This window comes from Lemur catta, chromosome 1 (genome assembly GCF_020740605.2).
Source record: "Lemur catta isolate mLemCat1 chromosome 1, mLemCat1.pri, whole genome shotgun sequence".
Classification (NCBI taxonomy): Eukaryota; Metazoa; Chordata; class Mammalia; order Primates; family Lemuridae; genus Lemur; species Lemur catta.
In genome coordinates this window covers 42,949,465-42,972,706 of record NC_059128.1, presented here as the reverse complement: position 1 = coordinate 42,972,706, position 23,242 = coordinate 42,949,465, and the positions used below count along the sequence as shown (strand labels likewise).

General features: G+C 35.7%; 1 protein-coding gene across 1 annotated transcript in view; it reads left to right on the top strand.

Moving 5' to 3' along the window:
- GPR137C (G protein-coupled receptor 137C) overlaps positions 1-23,242 on the top strand; it is a 66,048-nt gene that overhangs the window by 18,645 nt on the left and 24,161 nt on the right. Inside the window, exons 2-3 of the mRNA XM_045567071.1 lie at positions 10,166-10,209; positions 11,804-12,032. Of these exons, the coding sequence (XP_045423027.1) occupies positions 10,166-10,209; positions 11,804-12,032 (273 nt within the window). The remainder of the gene's footprint in view (positions 1-10,165; positions 10,210-11,803; positions 12,033-23,242) is intronic.

Genomic DNA, 23,242 nt, shown 5'->3' with positions numbered 1-23,242 from the left:
TAAGCTTGGGAATGGTGCACTATTCTCCATAGAAACTTAAGTAATTGATATGGAAACTGGATAACTGCTTCTGTGAAAGTAATCTACTTAGTTGGATATGTATGCCTAACTCTTCACCATGGAGAAGAGATTATGTTTGCTACAATTCATTTTTGCATCAATTCTAAATTTTATATAGATATGTTCTCCAGTAAAGTGTCTATTTTAAATCAACAGAAGTAGGAAAATAAACTTGACAAAAATTAATTCCATAAAAAAGCATCTGTTCTATAAGTATTTCTTTTTTTTTTTTTTTTTTTTGAGACAGAGTCTCGCTCTGTTGCCCGGGCTAGAGTGAGTGCTGTGGCGTCAGCCTAGCTCACAGCAACCTCAAACTCCTGGGCTTAAGCGATCCTACTGCCTCAGCCTCCCGAGTAGCTGGGACTACAGGCATGTGCCACCATGCCCAGCTAATTTTTTCTGTATATATTTTTAGTTGTCCAGATAATTTCTTTCTATTTTTTGTAGAGACAGGGTCTTGCTCTTGCTCAGGCCAGTCTTGAACTCCTGAGCTCAAACGATCCACCCACCTCAGCCTCCCAGAGTGCTAGGATTACAGGCGTGAGCCACCGCACCCGGCCTCAGGATTCGAACCTGCGTGGGGCGACCCCAGTGGATTTCTAGTCCATCGCCTTAACCACTCGGCCACGACTACACTATAAGTATTTCAAGTACTGACTATCTTCACAGCAACATGGGTCAACATGTCATAGGTGAAGATAAACCATACAAAGCTTCAGTGTTAGGACCCTTCTGTCTTAGTCCATTCAGGCTGCTATAACAAAATATCATGAACTGGGTAGCTTATAAACAATAGAAATCAGGGTGCCAGCAGACTTAATGTCTGGTAAGGGCCCACTTTCTGATTCATAGACAACGCCTTCTCACTGTGTCCTCACATGGTGGAAGAGGTGAGGGTTCTCTGTGGTGTCTCTTTTACAAGGATACAAATCCCATTCATGAGGGTGCCATCCTCATGACCTAGCATCTCCCAAAGGCACCTCCTAATACCATCACATTGAGGGTTAGTATTTCAACATAAGAATTGGGGGGGGGCATAAACATTCAGGTTATCGCACCATCCTCAAATCTTGGGATACTTGTATTAAAATTACATTAGGTAACATTCACAAAGTGTATTTGTAATATTCTCATCTTCCCTTTATTTAAAGAACTAAATAAGGAGACAAATATGTCTGCATTTTTAAATGGAATCATTTCAGATCTTATATATAGGTTAAATATTACAAAAATAAAGTATGATAGTTATAACATTATCATAAATCTTTAATAATTCAAAAATCCAAAATTAATGTTTTCTAAATTCCAAAATTATTTTCTAAATTAGGGGAGGCTAGTTTGTACATGGGATGAGGGTTACATGACAAAAAACATTTGGTATCCATTAACCCTTATTATTATTCTTTCTTTCTTTCTTTCTTTATTTTGTGGGGGGACTTTTGTTGCCTAGGCTGGAGTACAGTGACATGATCATATCTCAAAGCAGCCTCAAACTCCTAGGCTCAAGCAATCCTTCCACCTCAGCTTCCCTAATAGCTAGGACAACAGGCACATACCACCACATACCTGGCTAATTTTTTAATTTTTTTGTAGAGACAGGATCTTACTATGTTGCCCAGGCTGGTCTCAATGTGCTGGCCTCAAGTGATCCTCCTGCCTTGGCTTTCCAAAGCACTGGGCATAATTGGCCCATTTATTCAGTTTTATGGCATTAAGAAAGACCTAGCAAGATATGGCCCATCTGACATAAATTAATTAACACCAGCAGGTCATTTAGATATGATATTTCCTATTCTAAACTTCAAAAAATCTACATAAAGCTTGTGTTTACTATGTTTTATGAATTATCATTACTATCTTAACAAATGTGTAATTTCTTGACATTTTTTGATATGACTAATTTTTTTTTTTACTCAAGATCATGTCCTGTTAGCTATATTCTGTAAAATACTTGGAATCTATTACTAACAGATCATTGTTTTAACCTTACTATAATCTAAGTGTGATTTAAGAGGCTGGCTATGCTTATATAATACATTGGAATATATTCTACAGATCTGGGATGGTAGCTGACCTTTAATTTTTTTCCTTATCCATGTCAACTCCCTCTAACGCCAATTATCCCATGACCTATAATCTTATGGATCACCCCTCCTACCCTGTCCCCATTCTCTTCTTTATGTGATCTTTTCAAATGCTGTTACTAAAATCAAGCTTTTCCCAGATGACACTTTGTGCCTTTTGTGGGAAAAACAATCAGCCTATTTGATGTTTCCCAATACTACTTACTAATGTTGTACCATCATCATCTCTCTGAAATCTGTGCCATCTGATTAGGTCATTATTGGCTATAATAATAACTTCCACCGTCCTGGATGAATCAGCATTTTCTTCCTTCTTGTCTCCTGTGATACATGATCTTTTTCAAAACCTTATTGAACCCATCCAGTGTCTCAATTCAGTGGTTTCTTGGAGTTCTAAAACCCTCCATTTCCATTTGAGCCACCCAGTAGCATGGCCACACCTTGGATCAGCTCTTAAAAATGAAGCTATTCTTTCTGACCAATGTTTCCTATCTCTTTTCCCTTATACATCTTGAATTCATCCTTTTATAACTGTTTTTCACCCTCATACTAACTTTTAGTCATTTTACCTCTTCTGTTCTCCTACTCCATTCTAGTATTCGTCATCCCTTAACTTTTTGCCATGCCAAACTACTCATTCACTGGAGTGAGTTCTTTCTCTACAATAGTTCCCACATTTTATGGTTCTAAATTACTACATGAAAAACACAACCTAGTTATTTGAACTTTTTATAATGTGTAAGCCTAAAATAACAGCAGAGAGAGTCTCCAAAGATAATGAGTTTATTCGGGAATGGGCAGCATTACAATCCAGGATAGGGATGCTAAGACAGATCATAGACATATTGGGGGAGGTTGAGTCAAGGGTAAACTTTTAAAGGCAAAATGAGGAAAGTTACATAAGCTGTTTTGAAACAATTATCCCTGGCCACAAGGATAATAACATGGGGGGTGTCAGTCCAAGGTTGAATAGGCAGTTAGTTCCTAGGGAGACGTCCTCACAGAAGTCTTCTTTGTTTAAGGCTGCAGTGACCTTTGTGCAAGGTTGTGGTTATTATAGTCCTTATAATAGTTTTTATCACGGGCATATCTTCATGAGACCCTTCCATTACAGTCCCTGACTCCATTTTATTAGGGTTTGGCATAAGTGACTCCATGTGATTCTGACAGTTTTCACAAATGCCATCCACTTTTTTATTAGATTATTTCAATTTCAAAATCAGGAAGCCTTGCTAAGTGTATCCACTGTCAATTGCCTGACTTTAACTGGACCTCCCTGTTTCTTAGTATATTCCTTTATAACCCTCTGTTCATGTGTTCCAAATGTTTTCCATATTCCAAGTGCTTAAATCTAACATTTTTTTTTTTTTTTTTTGAGACAGAGTCTCACTTTGTTGCCTGGGCTGGAGTGAGTGCCATGGCGTCAGCCTAGCTCACAGCAACCTCAAACTCCTGGGCTTAAGTGATCCTACTGCCTCAGCCTCCCGAGTAGCTGGGACTACAGGCATGTGCCACCATGCCCGGCTAATTTTTTCTATATATACTTTTAGTTGCCCAGATAATTTATGTCTATTTTTAGTAGAGATGGAGTCCGCTCAGGCTGGTCTCGAACTCCTGACCTCAAGCGATCTACCCACCTCGGCCTCCCAGAGGGCTAGGATTACAGGCGTGAGCCACTGCGCCCGGCCTAAATCTAACATCTTTTCACAGGGGATGACCTTGCCTTCTACTTTACTGGAAAAAAAAAAAATAGAATCCATCTGCCAAATCCTCTCATCCTTCTCCTCTATATCGAAATATCTGAATCCACACTACATCCAAATTTCTTATTGTAACAAAGAGCTAATTTGTAAATTATTTTAAATTTTCTGTGCAGACCGCCAAGTTTTTCTTTACCTTGCTTTTCTTCCTTCTTGACTCAAAAGTATGTGTCTTCCTTTTCAGGAATAACTTGCTTCTTCTAGAGCCTTCTTTAACAATTGGTGTCTCTCTCTCTCTGTTCTCTCTCTCTTCTCTTCTCCCCTCTCCTCTCCTCCATCTTCTGCCTCACCCTGTCTATTTAGTCCATTTCTGACCAACAGATTGCTAAATTAGAAACTGTGAAGGGTCTTTATATACATACTGACAAAAAATACAAGACCTATGGGTCAGAGAAAAAGGCCATTTAGTATCACTCATGGCAAAAACAGGAACCAAAGAATGTCTCCGAGCTCCAATCCCATAGGGCAACACTGTGAGGGGACAGATGTTACTGGCACATGCAGCAGGGTGTGCTATAGGAGAGGAAGCCTGAAGTAAAGAAGAGAGACAGACAGACACAGACAGACATTGACTCTGCAATGTACCCAATCTTCACCTGGGAGCAAAAGGGAGGTTTTTTTCCCCTGGAATATCCTCAGGGAGGGAAATGATCTCTATCTTTATTATGCTAATCAGCAAACAAATATTCCTTCTGACCTTAAGGTAAACACTATCTCTAGCATTCAATGATGTTTGCTATGCAAACTCCTTGGCTCAGAAGACCTAGACCATGCAAAAACATGAGATAATCATAGAGAATTGTATTCTAACACAGATTTTCCCAGGTTTCTCTTAACTTCAAGTATCTCTCATATAGTCTATACTTAATGCCTGTGTTGTCTTACTTCCTACCAACTCCTTGCACTTCTGCTCAATAATTCTGTTGAAAACTATTCCATGTAAGGTACCAGTGACATGTCAGTCAGGGAATCAGTTTTTTCTTAATAATTCCTGCTTTATTGCAGTATTTAACAAGGGCTATGCTTTCTTCCTTTTAAGTCTAAACTACTCTGCTATTTTCTATGACTAATCTGATTCATATGTTCTCTCCTCTGCCCAACTTATTTCTTTACTCTTGTGCTTATTTGACTATTAAATATAAACATATTACTGGTTGACTTCTCATTCTACATTTGTTCCCTCAAATGTCTTCTACTCTGAGTTTCAGGTGTCAACTCTGTAGGTGACTGTAATTTCTTTCTTACATTTCAAAACTCACCTGTCATTTTTATTTCTGCCTAGATGTCATAAAAGTTAAATATAAGAATCAACTCCATGACCTGACTTTTTAATTCCTTGTCAATAGAGCCTTCATTCTATTGGTGTTTTAGATTCAAAACCTGAGAATATGGTTTAGTTGACTCACTTAAATTCATTTTTTAACTGCAATTCTTTGCCCTAATCTAGTCCATTTTCCACATTATCACCTAAGAAATCACTCATAGAATCATATTATAAAGTTTTTAGGGGCTAAAGCCTAATTCTTTAGCACGTTATACAAGGCTTCCATGATTGGATGACTGCTTGCCCCTCCAGCTTCAACTTCTGCTGTATTTCCCACACTCTCCCACACCACACCACCATACCAAAGTACTTTCTTTGACCTGAATTCATTGCTCATTTATTCAGCCACTTTCTGAAAACTTACTGTGAACGAAGCATTATGCTAGGCCCTAAAGGTATAAATCTGAGTAAGTTATGGTCTTAAAAGGAAAATAAATATGTAAATAAATGCCGAGTGTGATTAGTAATGCAAGGATACAAAGTGGTTTCTCTCTCCCTGAGGCACTTAACCTAAAAAAAACGTAAAGGATGATACTCTAGTAAAGTTTTGAAGGATGAGTTGGAATTTGTTATATGACCATAAAAAGCGTATTCCATGTAAAGTACAAATATGTACAAAGGCACAGAGATATGAAATTGAACTACTTTACTTTAGGTCGGGCACAGTGGCTTATGCCTGTAATCCTAGCACTTTGGAAGGCTGAGGCGGAAGCGTCAGTTGTGGCCAGGAGTTCAAGACCAGCCTGGGCAAAATAACGAGACCCTGTCTTCTGTACAAAAAATAATAAAAATTAGCCGGGCATAGTAGCATGCGCCTGTAGTCCCAGTTCCTTAAGAGCCTGAGGCAGGAGGATCACTTGAGCCTAGGAGTTCAAGCCTGCAGTGAGCTATGATGGTGCCACTGCACTCCAGCCTGGGGTAACAGAGTGAGACCCTGTCTCAAAAGGGAAAAAAAAAAAAAACGGAAAGGAGGAAAGAAAAAGCAATTGAACCACTTATTTGAAGAGTTGTAAATAATTCAGGACAACCAGACCATAAGATTGAAGGTGAGGATAAAAGGATATAAGGATGGGAAGGTGGGGCTAGATAATAAAAGACCTTTTAGTATTTAATATTAAAGGAGTGTAGACTTTTTTCTGGAATGGTATGATCAGATTTACTTTTTAAAAAGAAACTATTCAATCATCATAATTTATTCAAGCAAGAATCATTGATAATAGTAAAAACTAGTGTATGAAAGTTTGAAGAATAAGATACTTACATAGTCTCTAAATATCTCCCCACATATTACTTATTACTTACAGTAGGGAAAACCTTATAGATACCACCTTAACCAATTGACCTAAGCTAACCTCACAGTAATGGGACAAATCAATATCATGAAACTCCTGATACAGTGCATTGAAAATAATGCAGCATCATCCCAAATGGTATTCCTACCAAAATGCATAACCTGACTCTAATCATAAGGAAATGATACAAGATCACTGCCCTGTATTCTTTGAATATCACAAAAGACAAAAGAAATGAAGATTAAAAGAGACTAAATATACATGAAATCTGTATGTAATGCATAATCCTGGATTTTTTTCCCATAAAGGACTTCATTGGGATGATTGGGAAAATATGAATAAGGTCTGCAAAATACATAGTAGTATTGTGAAAATACTCAATTTTATGATTTTTGTAATTATACTGTGGTTATGTAGGAGAATTTTCTTTTGTAAGGAAGTGTCTATTGAAGTACTTAGGGGTAAAGAAGTATGACACAACTTACTCTCAGATGATTTTTTAAACTCATATATAGAACACTGATGTTCACAGCCAAAAGGTAGAAACTACCCAAGTGTCCATCAATGAGAAAATGGATAAACAAAAAACATATATTCATTGGAATATTATTTGGCCTTTAAAAAGGACATTTTGACACATGCCTAGGAGTGTCAATATAGTTGAGACATGAAGACATTATGCTACGTGGAAGTCACAAAAGGACAAATATTATATGTATTTACTTATATGAGGTACCTAGAGTAGTCAGATTCATACAGACAGAAAGTAGAATAGTGGTTACCAGAGGCTAAGAGAGGAGGGCATGAGGAGTTGTTATTTAATGAATGGGTACAGAGTTTCAGTCTGGGAAGACAAAAAGGTTCTGGAGATGGATGGTGGTGATGGTTGCACAACTATACAAACGTACTTAATGCCACTGAACCACACACTTAAAAATGGTTAAAGTGGTAAATTTTATGTTTTATATACTTTAGCACAATTTTAAAAATAAATCATATATGGAGATGTGGGAATAAAGGAAAAGTGGTGAAATAAACTTACCTTCTAAACATGTGGATGGAGTTAAGAATGGAAACAGAAACAAAAAGCTGTTGTATTAATGCACTGTGGTGGTGGAGATAGTGAAAATGGATACATCTGAGAATATATAAGTAGTACAGTTTAGAGACTGATGGTATAATATTTTAGACTCCTCCATTACATTCAGCTTCTGTTAGGTAGTGGTATTGTTAACTAAAATACAGTCATGTGCCATATAACATTTTAGCCAACAATGGACTGCATATATGACAGTGGTCCCATTAGATTATAATGGAGCTGAAAAATTCCTATCTACTAGAGACATTGTAGCCATTGTAACATTGTAGTGCAATACATTACTCATGTATTTGTGGTGATGCCGGTATAAATAAACCTACTGTGCTGCCAGTCATAAAACTAATAGCACATACAATTATGTGTAGTATATAATACTTGATAATGATAATAAATGACTGTGTTACTGGTTTATGTATTTACTATAGTTTTTATCATTATTTTAGAGTGTACTCCTATGTATTAAAAAAAAAAGTTAACTGTAAAGCAACCTCAGGTAGGCCCTTCAGGAGGCATTCCAGAAGAAGGCATTATTAGCATAGGAGAAGACAGCTCCATGCCTGTTATTGCCTCCGAAGACCTTCCAGTTGAGACAAGATGTGGAGGTGAAAGACAGTGATATGGATGATTCTGACCCTGTGTAGGTCCAGGCTAATGTGTGGTCCTTAGTTTTTAATAAAAAAGCTTAAAAAGTTAAAAAAATTAAATAGAGAACAGCTTATAGGATAAAGATATAAAGAAAGGAAATACTTTTGTACGGCTGTACAATGTATTTTAAACTAAGTGTTATTATGAGAGAGTCAAAAAGTTTTTAACAATTAAAAAATTTAGAAAGCAAAAAAGTTATAAGCTAAGGTTAATTTATTATTGAAGAAAAGTTTTATAAGTTTAGTGTAGCCTAAAGGTACAAATGTTTATAAAGTCAACAGTAGTGTATGATAATGTTCTAGGCCTTCACATTCACTCACCACTCACTCACTCACTGACCCAGAACAACTTCCAGTCCGGCAAGCTCCATTCATGGTAAGTGCCTTATACAGATGTGCCATTTTTTATCTTCTACATCATATTTTTACTGTACTTTTTCTGTGTTTAGATGCACAGATACTTAACTATTGTGTTACAGTTACCTACAGCATTCAGTACAATAACATGCTGTACAGCCTAGGAGCAATATCCTATACCATATGGCCTAGGTGTGTAGAAAGCTATACCATTGAGGTTTGTGTAAGTAAGAGCTCTGTGATGTTCATGCAGTGACAAAATAGCCTAATAACACATTTCTCAGAATGTATCCCTGTCATTAAGCAGCACATGACTGTACAATAGATATGAGTAGATGCACAGGCTTCTATCTTTGCCTGAGCATTTAACACCCATTTACCCTTCCTAACTTGGCTCAAATGTGACATCCTTTAAGAAGTCCTCCTTGACTCTTTGCACAGTCTTTCTCCTTGCCTCTTACCCTTTCCTGGACTGAATTAGTTTTTCTCTCTTCCTAGATTTTGTGATAGCATCTTTTGCATTTATATCACAGTGTATCAAAGTAGATGGTTTATTTCTTCCAAATACTGAGCTCCTTGAGTGCAAAAACACTGGTCATGTTGATGAATCCATGGCGCCTTTCATGGAGTATGGCATATAACAGGTGCTCAGTAAATGTTTGGATGAAATCACTAAGTTACCTAAGTACCTACACTATTTTTCTTCATAATGTACTTTCCTCTTTCTTTCCAGGCCCCTAAAGTTCATACCTTACTTCGATAGTCTTGTAACTGGTCTTTCTACTTCTATTCTTTAGTTCTTCTGTAGTAGCCTATACATTAATGCCAGATTGATGAAATTCCATATTTTGGAGTACCTGTATAAAAACCTTCAACATCTTCCCATTGTCTGAAAAATAAAGTTTAAGTTCATCAGTAAGGACTTGAGAGCCCTCATACTATGCTCTCAGAATATACCATATTTATTTCAAATCCTATTATACTTACCTACCTGCCTAACTTTATTCAAGTATTTGAGCACCTGCCTTTTGCAAGGCTTTGTGAAAGAAGTTTAGTAAATGTGATATATGCTCATTCTCTTTATGTTCACTTTTTGATTCCTCGTTTCCTTTTACTACTTTATTTCATCATAAGAAAAAATAATCTTTGTAGAACACTCAGCCATGTTCATATTTAATGAAGTTCTATTTTAAGACAAAATATGAGTAACATAATGAAGTTTAGGATAGATGGCAAGCCATCTGACACAATGTCTAGCACCTATAATAAAAGTTTAATAAATGTTTAAACTGAATTAATTCTGTTTAAATTTTTAAAGGTAGAAATTGAAGTTTAAGACTATAACAAAGAAACTTATTGATTTATTGTTTTAAGCCTTTGGAAACCTGTTTTTGCTTCATAGTAATTCAACTGTTAATATTTGAACTTTACTTGCTATCTATTATTATTTGTAGTTTTATCACTTTGAAACACAAAGTCAAAACATATGTAAGAATACTGTATTACACATGTTTTCAAAACTTTCTTTTTATCCTCTCGTTATAGGTTATCTGTAAAGTCAGATGTGCCACTGAAATTGACAAACACAAGTAAGTTTTACGAGTATCTAAATTTCTATCTGAAAGATCTAAAGCATTAATTTATTAATATTAATGATTAGTACCTAAAAGATGTAAAAAAATTTTTTTTGCAGTAGACTTCTCAAGGTATAAAGGAGTGGTTGTTGAAGGGACCTTAGCAGTTTTCTAGAAAATCCAAATATTTAGATTGGTTCAAAGGAAGTAAATTTAGTAGCCCACATTTCTCTCCCTTTAGCCATACTGCTGATTAATACCTTTATTTTTTCCTGCTGCTCTGCACTGTCCCACTTCAGATGTTAGATGTAACTTCATAGATGTATCTTTTACCAAAGTTAAATTATGCTGTGTAGGGTGAGAATGTATAGTATAATTCCTTGAAATAAGTAATGTTTCAGTACTGATTAATCTCAGAAGTGAGGGTACTAAGTCATATAAACTTCGGTTTCAGACCCAATTTTCCCACTAACTTGCTGACTATGCACCTCATATACCCTCTCTATGTTTTGGTTTCCTAAACTACTCTAATTCCCTGGATATATAATTTCTATTAATAGGTCCTTTTGGATTTCAAGCCATATAATTATTATTTTTATTATTTAATCTGAGAGAATATTAAAACCTGACCTTTTCAAACTAAAATCTTTGTACTTTTCATGTATACTTAACAGTTTAGTTTCCTTGTTACAGATTACACATTACCTTCAATTTACTTCATGTAAACCATTTCCAAATGCAGAGACTTTGTGATTCCCACTATTGTGATCCAAAATACAAGATATCAGGATGCCAGATAAAATTTCTAGATCATATTATTTAATATGGGGGTATAAACATATTTGAACTATGATTACTTTCCTACAGATAGCTGTTATTGCTGTTTGAAATAGATAACCACATCTTACCTGAAGAGTTTTTATGAGGTAGTCTAATTTTTCTTAGGGGGAAGAGATTAAGCATTTCACGTGCAGAGCTGCTCTGTGCTCTGTGTATGTAGTAAATGTGCAGCTTTATAAAAAGATGAGATATTGATGAGTGCTTGAAACTCTACATATACTGTGCCTATGTTCTTCTTTAGTCAAATTTGAAAGCAATGTTTGCTATAAATAATCAGAAGTTCCTAAGATTGAACATTGTTTAAAATATATTTCCCTTACCTCATAAAAATTAATATTAGATGATCAATATAAATTTAGATATAGTATATTACTTTTTCAGGCAAATTATAAAAGCCTGGTAATTTTTGCAAAGGAAAGATCAGTGGAAATATGCTTAATAGTTATAAAAATGAAAAATTCAGGATTATTTGAAATAGTGTTAAAATAGTCCTTTTATTCTTCTGGTAAAGGTAACTGAATTCAAGTTAACATGAGATTATTTCTGAATTAATGCTTAAAAATCGATGCCATTTTAAGATGGTTTGGATACTAATTTCTTAGCTGCAAAGATAGCCCAATAAACTCTGAGATTATTAAATTTGTATTTTATGAAATTATAAACACTTTAAATGGAAGGAATTCTTGTTCCTAAAATAACACACTAATTTAAAATTAAATTTAATTTTTCATTAGCTTTACAATCATCTAACAAACTTTTTTTCTTTCAGAATTCTACTACATTTGGGCTTTATATTGGCAAGCCTTCTTTTTTTGGTGGTGAACTTGACTTGTGCAATGCTAGTCCACGGAGATGTCTCAGAAAATCAGTTGAAATGGACTGTGTTTGTTCGAGCATTAATTAATGATAGCCTGTTTATTCTTTGTGCCATCTCTTTAGTTAGTTACATATGCAAAATTACAAAAATGTCATCAGCAAATGTCTACCTCGAATCAAAGGTAAGTAAATTTCTTGAATTTGCACTTAAATCTAATTTCAAATCCTTATCCTATGAACCATATTTTCATGGAAAGTATATATTGCTATTTTTTTTTTTTAGATAAGGTCTCACTATATTCCCCAGGCTGGAGTGCAGTGGCTATACACAGGCATGATCATAGGATAGTACAGCCTCAAACTTCTGGGCTTAAATGATCCTCATCTCAGCCTCCCAAATAGCTGGGACTACAGGCGTATTGCTTTCTTTTAAAGTATCCTAAATGACCGGTACATTTTTGAGCATGAAAGAATAGTCACTAGAAATTTAAAAGTATTCAAAATTTGGTCCTTAATAAACAATGGTTTTTTAAAAAGAAGCTTATAGTAAGCATATTGTATTTTCTGTGACTCTGCATTAAAGACTAATTAAATTAAATTAATCAGAATTTATATGAAAGGATCAAAAATAATCTATCATATAAAGCTGCACTAACAAGATTTTGCCCAGTAAGGGTGGTGGTATTGCCTAAAAAAAAATTTATCAGATTATGTCTGTGTATACTTGGGTCAGCAATGTTAAGGTGTCATATAGGTAAAGTGTTTATTCATGTAAAGGTTTAGAAAATGTTACCTCACCCTATAATGTGAAGTCCATATGATATTTGAAATAACTGATCATGTAACTAAATTTGTAAATACCTTGCTTCTCCCTTTCCTTATACTTTGGATCAACAAACAGAAGCCAATGTTAACCCATTGGTAAAGAACCATGGAAGTTTCTACTGGTGTTGATTGACAGTGTGGTTGAGCAGTAAACTGGTCATCACAGTGTATGTGTGGCATTGAGTGTAGGGGTGTAGATATGTGGATACTGGGTGTGGGTGTATACATACACACACTTCTACCATCACTTGCCCAGGAAAGCATGCTGTAATTTGGCATCATTGCCTGTTCACTGAAAATAAGCAAGATAGTATCTTAAACAGTTAAAACAGTTCTCTGAAATATTTTTAGACCTCTATATTGTCATTATCTTTAATATAGTCCTAGTAGAGTGAGGTACTATAATTAGATATATGATAATCAACTTGTCCCTTAAATTTAGGCAGAGATTTTAATTTTACTTCTTAAACATATTTCAGTGGAATGTTGGAAAAAAATATATACCAAGGGAGAGAAAGAAGAGAGACAGAGAGTCTGACTTTCAAAGCTATTAATCTTACCTGTAAAACTGTTTTATTTAACTTCTATTCTAAAGGGTTCTTAAATTTTAAATATTTTAGCTAATTCAGACTTCAGTTTGTTACGAATAATGTTGTCACTGTTATGATTCATGATTCATATCTTCATATCTTTTGGTAGTAGCAATAGCATCTTTTTTTTTTTTTTTTTTTTTTTAAGAGAGTCTTGCTCTGTTGCCGGAGCTAGAGTGTCATGGCGTCAGCCTAGCTCACAGCAACCTCAAACTCCTGGGCTCAAGCAATCCTCCTGCCTCAGCCTCCCGAGCAGCTGGGACTACAGCTATGCGCCACCATGCCCAGCTAATTTTTTCTATATATATTTTTAGCTGTCCATATAATTTCTTTCTATTTTTAGTAGAGATGGGGTCTCGCTCTTGCTCAGGCTGGTCTTGAACTCCTGAGATCAAACAAATCCATCCGCGTCAGCCTCCCACAGTGCTAGGATTACAGGCAGTAGTAGCAATAGCATCTTAATATAATAACATCACCATAGAATTCATACTTCTTACTTGTCTAGGAATAAAGCATAAACAGATGCAGTTAAATTTAAAATGCTTGTTCTCTAGGTACCTAGAAACTTTCTAAGTTTGGTTTTACTTACTTTGAAATAGATAATACTCTGAATATAGTAAAGTTGCCAGTCTGAGAAGAAAATTTCTTCTGATAAATCTTCCAGAATCATTTCAAACATCTTCCCCTTACTATCATATGAAAGGTATTCACTTTTTATTATTTAAAAAGTCTTAAATTTAAAAGCTGCATGGATTCAAAATTATCTAGAACACTACAGAGAGACATGTTCAGGTACATACCTATAAAGGGAGATGAGATACTAGATGATTTGTATTATATTGTACTGTTATGTAGTTCTTTATCTTCCTAACTAGGTTATAGACTTCTTCATTCAAAGAGCATTGTCATCTTGCTTTCATGTTCTCCTTGTAAAATCACTAGGCTCATTTTTGTTTTTTGAATTCTACAACAATATGCAGTAATGGCCATTCCTTTTATTCAATCAGCAAATGTTTGTTGAGCCATCTACCTTTCTCTTTCAGACTGACCCTGTGTCTTGCTATCCCCAACAGCATTTCCTTAAAGCCCAGACTTTAGTCTTCTCTTTTCCTCATTTTATTCTTCCTTCCTTCTTTTCATATTCTGTGATAATAAAATCCCACATAATTTGTCTCAACCAAATCTTACCATATTTGCAAATGATACACAGTGTCCCTGTCACTATTATCTTTAGACTATTTCATCATCCAGGAATGCCTTTCCCCCTCCCAGAGCTCTCTACCTAATTGCCCATATCTTACCCAACTTTAAAGACCTAACTCTAATGTTTCCCCTTTTTATGAACTCAATTTCGTCCCTTCTCCCTCAACTCTAAAATAAAATTAAGAAATGACTCACTATCTGAATTATCTTAAAAATTTATTTATTCCTCTGGGAACACTTATCAGTTTATACTAGGTAACATTTATGTGTGCATGTCCAATTTTTCCTTTTTGTATTTTTTATTGATATTTCATAGTTGTACATATTTTGGGGTACATATGATATTTTGATACATGTATACAATGTGTAATGATCAAATCAGAGTAATTGGGGTATCCATCACCTCATACATTTATCTTTTCTTTGTGTTGGGAACATTGCAATTATTCCCTTCTAGTTATTTTGAACTATACTATAAATTATTAACTATAATTTCTCTACTGTACTATCAAATACTAGAACTTATTCCTTCTAACTGTATTTTTGTACCTAACTCCTCTTCATCTCCCCCCCCTCCCTTCCCAGCCTCTGGTAACCATCATTCTACTCTCTTACTCCATGAGATCCACTTTTTTGGCTCCCACATATGAGTGAGAATATATATTTGTCTTTCTGTGCCTAGCTTATTTCACTTAATGTAATAACCTCCAGTTCCATCTATATTGCTGCAAATGACAGGCTTTCATTCATTTTTTTATGGTCAAATAATATTCCATTGTGAATATATACCACATTTTCTTCATTCATCCATTTATAGACAGTTTGATTCCATATCTTGGCTATTGTGAGTAGTGCTGCAGTAAACATGGGAGTTCATATATCTCTTCAATATACTGATTTCCTTTCTCTTTGATATATACCCAGCAGTGGGATTGCTGGTTTGTATTGTAGTTCTATTTTTAGTTTTTTGAGGAACTTCCATACTGTTTTCCATAATATTTGTACTACTTTACATTCTCCCCAACAATGTACGAGTGTTCCTTTTTCTCCGCATCCTTGCCAGCATTTGTTATTTTTTGTTGTTTTGATAATGGCCTTTCTAACTGGGGTGAGATGATGTCTCATTGTGGTTTTAATTTGCATTTCTTTGACAATTAATGATGTTGAGCATTTTTTCATATACCTTTTGGCCATTTGTATGTCTTCTTTTCAGAAATTTATATTCAGGTCTTTACCCATTTTAAATTGGATTATTGATTTTTTTTTTTTTTTGCGACTGTTTGAATTCCTCATATATTCTGGTTATTAATCCCTTGTCAGATAGATAATTTGCAAATATTTTCTCCCATCAGTAGGTTGTCTCTTCACTTTGTTAACTGTTTCCTTGGCTGTGTAGAAGCTTTTTAGTTTGATGTAATCCCATTTGTCTATTTTTGTTTCCATTGCCTGTACTTTTGAGGTCTTACCCAAAAAATCTTTTCCCAAACCAATGTCCTGGAGCATTTCCCCAGTGTTTTCTTCTCATAGTTTCAAGCATTGCATTTAAATCTTTAATCTATTTTGAGTTGATTTTTTCATATGGTGAAAGATGGGAATCTAGTTTTATTCTTCTGCATATGGATATCTAGTTTTCCCAGCACCATTTAAAAGAGACTGTCCTTTCCCTAATGTATGTTCTTGGCAGCTTTGTTGAAACTGAGTTGGCTGTTAGTGGATGGATTTATATCTGGGTTCTCAATTCTATTCTATTGGTCTGTGTGTCTGTTTTTATGCCAGTACCATGCTGTTTTGGTTACAATTGCTTTATAGAATAATTTATTATTTTTAGATATAAATTTTTAATATAATTTAAAATCAGGTAGTGTGATCCCTCTAGCTTTATTCTTTTTTTCTCAGGATCGCTTTAGCTATTCGGAATCTTTTGTGATTCCGTATGTATTTTAGGATTTTTTTCCTATTTCTTTGAAGAATATCATTGGTATTTTGATAAGGATTGCATTGAATCTGTAGATTGCTTTGGGTAGTGTAGACATTTTAACTATATTAATTTTTCCAATCCATGAGCATAAGATGTCTTTCCATTTTCTTTGTGTCCTCTTCAATCTCTTTCATCAGTGTTTAATAGTTTCCATTGTAGAGCTCTTTCACTTCTTTGGGTAAATTTATTCCTGGGTATTTTTTTTTTTTGTAACTATTCAAAATGAGATTCGGTTTCTTGATTTCTTTTTGAGATTGATGACTGTTAGTGTATAGAAACACTACTTATTTGTGTATGTTGATTTTTGTATCCTGCAACATTGCTGAATTCATTTTATTAGTTCTAAGAGGTTTTTGGTGGAGTCCTTTTAAGTTTTTCTAACTATAACATCATGACATCTACAAATAAGGTTAATTTGACTTCTTTCTTTCCAATTGGATGCTCTTTATTTATTTCTCTTTCTGATTGCCCTGGCTAGAACTTCCAGTGCTAGACTGAATAAAAGTGGTGAAAATCAGCATCATCTTGTTCCAGATCTTGGTGAAAAAGCTTTCGATTTTTCCTATTCAGTATAATATTAACTGTATGTTTGTCATATATGGCTTTTATCATACAGAGGTATGTTCCTTCTATACTCAAATTGTTGAGATTTTTCATCATGAAAGGATGTTTAATTTTATCAAATGCTTTTTCAGGATCTATTGAAATTATTGTACAGTTTTTGTCCATGATTCTATTGATATGATGTATCACATTGATTGATTTGCGTATGTTGAACCATACTTGTATCCCTGGGATGAATCTCACTTGATTATGGTGAATGATCTTTTTACTGTGTTGTCAAATTCTGTTTGCTAGTATTTCGTTGAGGACTTTTTGCATCTATGTTCAACAGGGATATTGGTCTGTAGTTTTCTTCTTTTGTTTTGTCCTTGTGTGGTTTTGGTATCAAGGTAATGGTGGCCTCATAGAATATGAGTTTGGAAATATTCCCTCCTTTTCAATTTTTTTTTTTTGAGACAGAGTCTCACTTTGTTGCCCGGGCTAGAGTGAGTGCCATGGCGTCAGCCTAGCTCACAGCAACCTCAAACTCCTGGGCTTAAGCGATCCTACTGCCTCAGCCTCCCTAGTAGCTGGGGCTATAGGCATGCGCCACCATGCCCAGCTAATTTTTTCTATATGTATTTTTAGTTGTCCAGATAATTTCTTTCTATTTTTAGTAGAGACGGGGTCTCGCTCAGGCTGGTCTCGAACTCCTGACCTCGAGCGATCCACCCGCCTTGGCCTCCCAGAGGGCTAGGATTACAGGCGTGAGCCACCACGCCCGGCCCAATTTTTTGAAATAGTTTGACTAGAATTGGTATTAGTTCTTCTTTAAATGTTTGGTAGAATTCAGCTGTGAATCTATCAGGTCTTGGGCTTTCCTTTGATGGGAGACTTTTTAAATTACTGCTTCCATCTTGTTACTTGTCATTTGGTCTGTTCAGGTTTTCTATTTCTTCCTCATACATTCTTAGAAGCTTGTATATGTCTAGGACTTTATTCATTTCTTCTAGGATTTCCAATTTTTTGGCATGTAGTTATTCATAATAGTCTGTAATGATCCTTTGTGTTTCTGTAGTATTGGTTGTAATGTTTACTTTTTATCCCTGATTTTATTTATTTGGGTCTTCTCTCTTTATTTCTTAGTCTAGCTAAAGGTTCATTTATTTTGTTTATCTTTTAAAAAAACCAACTTTTTGTTTTGTTGATCTTTTGTATTTTTTTAGTCTCGATTTCATTTATGTATGCTCTGATCTTTATTATTTATTTCCTTCTAGTAATTTTGGATTTGGTTTGTTCTTGTTTTTCTAGTTCCTTGAGGTATCTTGTTAGGTTGTTTGTTTGGAGTCTTTCTATTTTCTTAATATAGGAATTTATTGCTATAAAATTGCCTCTTAGGACTATTTTTGCTGTATACCATTGGTTCTGGGATGTTGTGTTTGCATTTTCATTTGTTTTGAGAAATTTTTTAATTTTCTTTTTAATTTCTTCATTGACCCATTGGTCACTCATGAGCATGTTGCTTAATTTCCATATATTGGTACAGTTTCCACAGTTACTGTTGTTATTGATTTCTAGTTTTATTCCATTGTGATCAGAAAAGATACTTGATGTGATTTTAACTTTTTGGAATTTGTTGAGATTTGGTTTGAGCTCTATCATATGGTCTAGACTAGAGAATGTTCCATGTGCTGATGAGAAAAATGTTTATTCTGCAGCAGTTGAATGTTCTGTAAATGTCTATTAGGTCTATTTAGTCTAGAGTATAGTTTAATGTTTCTTTGCTGATTTTCTGCCTGGATGATCTACCCATTGCCAATAGTGGGGTGTTGAAGTCTCCTACTATTATTGTATTGTAGTCTCTCTCTCCCTTTAGATCTATTAATATTTGCTTTATATATTTAGGTGCTACAGTGTAGGGTGTATATATATTTACTATTGTTATATCCTCTTGCTGAATTGATCACTTTATCATTATATAATGACCACCTTTGTCTCTTTTTACAGTCTTTGACTTAAATTCTATTTTATCTAAATGTAGCTACTTCTGCTCTTTTTTGGTTTGCATTTGTAAGGAATATCTTTTTCCAATGCTTCATTTTCAGCCTATGTGTGTCTTTATTGGAGAAGTGAGTTTCTTATAGGCAGCATATAGTTGAATCTTGTTTTGTAATCCATTTAGCCCCTCTGTCTTTTAATTGGAGAATTTACTCCATTAACATTCAGTTTTATTGTTATTGATAGGTAAGAACTTACTACTGCCATTTTGTTGCTTGTTTCCTCATTGCTTTGAGATTTCTCACTTCCTTTCTTCCTTGCTTACTGTCTTCCTTTGTGGTTAAGCGATTTTGTCTGGTAGTATGTTTTGATTCATTGCTTTTTATTTTTCATGTACCTGTTATAGGTTTTAGCTTTGCTGTTACCATGAGGTTTACATGAAACATCCTAAAGTTGTAACAAGTTATTTTAAACTGATAGCAACTGACTGGGCATGCTAGCTCACACCTATAATCCTAGCACTCTGGGAGGCCAAGGCGGGAAGATCACTTGAGGTCAGCAGTTCAAGACCAGCCTGAGCAAGAGCAAGACCCCCGTCTCTACTAAAAATAGAAAAAAAAAAAAATAGCCAGCCAACTAAAAAATATAACAAATTAGCCAGGAGTGGTGGCACGCACCTGTAATCCCAGCTAATTGGGAAGCTGAGGCAGGAGGATCGCTTGAGTCCGGGAGTTTGAGGTTGCTGTGAGCCAGGCTGATGCCACGGCACTCTAGTCCAGGTGACAGAGTGAGACTCTGTCTCAGGAAAAAAAAAAAAAAACTGATAGCAACTTAACTTTGATCTCAAAAAAAATAAATAACCTGTACACATTAACTCCCTTCTTTCCCCACATTTTGAATTTTTGATGTCATAATTTGCATATTTATATTGCCTATCTTATAGCAAATTGTTGTAGCCATTATTATGTTTAATACTTTCGTCTTTTAGTCTACTTAGTAAAAATGTAAGTCGTTTATATACCATGATTATATTAGTGTAGCAATTAAGTTATTGTCCTTTTCTTTCAGTTTGGAGAACTCCCTTTAGCATTTCATGTAGGACAGCAATAAATTCCCTCAGCTTTTGTTTGTCTGGGAAAGTCTATGTCTCTCCTTGATTTCTGATGGGTAGCTTTGTGGGGCATAGTATTTTTTTTTTTTTTTTTTTGAGACAAGGTCTCACTCTGTTGCCCAGACTGGAGGGCAGTGGCATCATCATAGCTCACTGTAGCCTCAAATTTCTGTGCTCAAGCAATCCTCCTACCTCAGCCTCCTGAGTAGCGAGGATTACAGATGTGCACTATCATGCCTGGGTAATTTTTTTTTTAGGGACAGAGTCTTTCTGTGTTGCCCAAGCTGATCTCAAACTCCTGACCTCAAGTGATCCTCTCTCCTCAGCCTCCCAAAATGCTAGGATTACAGGCATGGGCCACCATGGCCAGCCTGGCCTGTAAGGTTTCTAATGAGAAGTCTGCTGCTGGGCATGTTGGATCTCCCTTATATACTATTTGCTTCTGTTCTCTTACTGCTTTCACAATTCTTTCTTTGTCTTTGACCTTTGAGAGTTTGATTATATGTCTTGGGGGGGTATTATTACTTCAGTTGAATCTGATTGGTGATATTTGACCTTCCTGTACCTGGGTATTTATACCTTTCTCCAGGTTTGGAAAGTTTTCTGTTAGTATTTCTTTGAATAAGCTTTCTATCCCTTTGTCTTTCTCAGTTCCCTCTTTAACTCCAGTAACCCAAATATTTGCTTTTTGATGTTGTCCCATAGATCTCATAAGCTTTCTTCATTTCTTTTCACTCTTTTTTCCCCTCTGACTGTATTTTAAAAAGGTCTGTCTTCAAGCTCACTGATTCTTCTGTATGACCAATTCTGCTATTGACTACGGTCAACTTTTTAATTTAAAATTCTTTTTCTTCCATCTATTGTTCTTTATTTGAGCAAGTTGACAGGAAAAGTAACCCAATGAGCATAATTATCAATATCTACTATGCACAAGGACTCTTCAAGTTGTTTTTCACATTATCTCACAACAATTCTATGGGGTAGTCTGTGATATTTGATATAATAAGAAATATATGTCTAGTCTATGCCCCTGGTTCCTGGCACACAGCTCCTAAAACCCTTGGAATCTCCTGAGTGATTTGTATGCTAATAAAATGACAGATGGCTGGGAGCCCCTAGATGGTTTCTGATTGGGGGCTGGCCACCAGAAAGACCTAGGCATGATTTGGGGGTTGGGATTTCAGTCCCACCCTATCCCCAACCTCTGGCGAAGGAAGAGGGGTTGAAGGTTGAGTTGATCATCAGTGGTCAATGATGTAATCAATCATGCCTATAAAATGAAGCCTCCATAAAAACCTAAAGAATAGGGTTTTAGGAGCTTCAGATTGCTGAACACATGGAGGTGCCGTGAGGTGGCAGAGAGGGTGTAGAAGGTCTGTGCCCACTCCCCCGTATCTTGCCCTATGCATCTCTTCCATATGGCTGTTCATCTATATCCTTTTAATGTCCTTTATAGTAAACCAGTAAATGTAAGTAAGTGTTTCCCTGAGTTCTGTGAACTACTCTCGCAAATTAATCTATTCCAAGGAGGGGATCATGGGAACCCCAGTTTTATAGCCAGTTGGTCAGAACTGTAGGTGACAACCTACTACTTGCAATTGGCATCTGAAGTAGGTGGCACTGTTTTCAAGTAGATAGTGTCAGAATTTAATTAATTATAGCACATTCAGTTGGTGTCTGTAAGAAAATTAGTTGTTGGTGGGGAGAAAGCCCCCCCATTGTGGTGAGCAGAGGTGAAATACTATATTGAGTGGTATGTAAGAATACAGAGTAGGAAAAGATGGATTTTTGCTTCCAATGGTTTTATTTTTTATTTTTTTTTTTGAGACAGAGTCCCACTCTTGCCCGGGCTAGAGTGCCATGGCATCAGCCTAGCTCACAGCAACCTCAAACTCCTGGGCTCAAGCAATCCTCCTGCCTCAGCCTCCTGAGTAACTGGGACTACAGGCATGCGCCACCATGCCAGGCTAATTTTTTCTGTATATATTTTTAGTTGTCCAGATAATTTCTTTCTATTTTTAGTAGAGATAAGGTCTCGCACTTGCTCAAGCTGGTCTCAAACTCCTGAGCTCAAACGATCCACCTGCCTTGGCCTCCCAGAGTCCTAGGATTACAGGCATAAGCCACCGCACTTGGCCCTTCCAATGGTTTTATTTCTATTTTACAAAAAAAAAAAAAAAAAGAGGGGGCAGGGCTTAAAAGGCAAAGGCAGTGTGACTTGTATGGCCTTATATGACCTGGCTCCTGCCTATCTTTCTGACCCCTTACCACTACCACTCTCCTCTTCCTTTTCCAGCCACACAGGCTTTTTGACCCCCCGTTTCTCACCAAAAACACATACTAAGTTTATTCCAGTCATATATAGCCTTTATACTGTATTTGTTGTTCCCTCTGCCCAAATTGCACTTCCTGTCAATATGTATGTGATGGCTTCTTTGCATTCAAACCTCAGCTCAGATGTCATTTTTTTTCAAAGCTGCTATTCTTAACCACCCAACTAATGTTATCTCCCATTCTGATTACTATATGTATATCACCCTTCTTTGTTATCTTCATAGCATTTATCAGTAGCCAAAATTATTTGTTCAACTGTTTGCACACTTATTTGCTGCTTCTCCCTCCCAAAGTGTAAACTCTGAAAGTAGCTCCTGTGTATGTCTTGTTCATTTTTCTATCCCTTTCTCTAAAATAATGCCTGGAATATACAGTAGTCCCCCCTTATCCAAGGCTTCACTTTCCACAGTTTCAGTTGCCGGCAGTCAACCTCAGTCTGAAAATAGGTGAGTACAGTACAATAAGGTACTTTGAGAGAGAGACACCATATTCACATAACTTTTATTACAGTATATTGTTATAATTGTTCTAGTTTATTAGTTGTTGTTGTTAATGTCTTACTATGCCTAATTTATAACTTAAACTTTATCTTAGGTATGTACACATGGGAAAAAAACATAGTATATGCAGGGTTTGGTACTATCCATAGTTTCAGGCATCCATTGGGGGTCTTGGAATGTATCCCCTGTGGATAAGGGGAGGAGAATATTATAGTAGATATTCAATAAATATTTGTTGAAGAAGTACATTCCATGCTTGCATGAAGTCTTTGTCAGAGCAGCTTTACCCCAGTAACCAAATGAGTTTCAC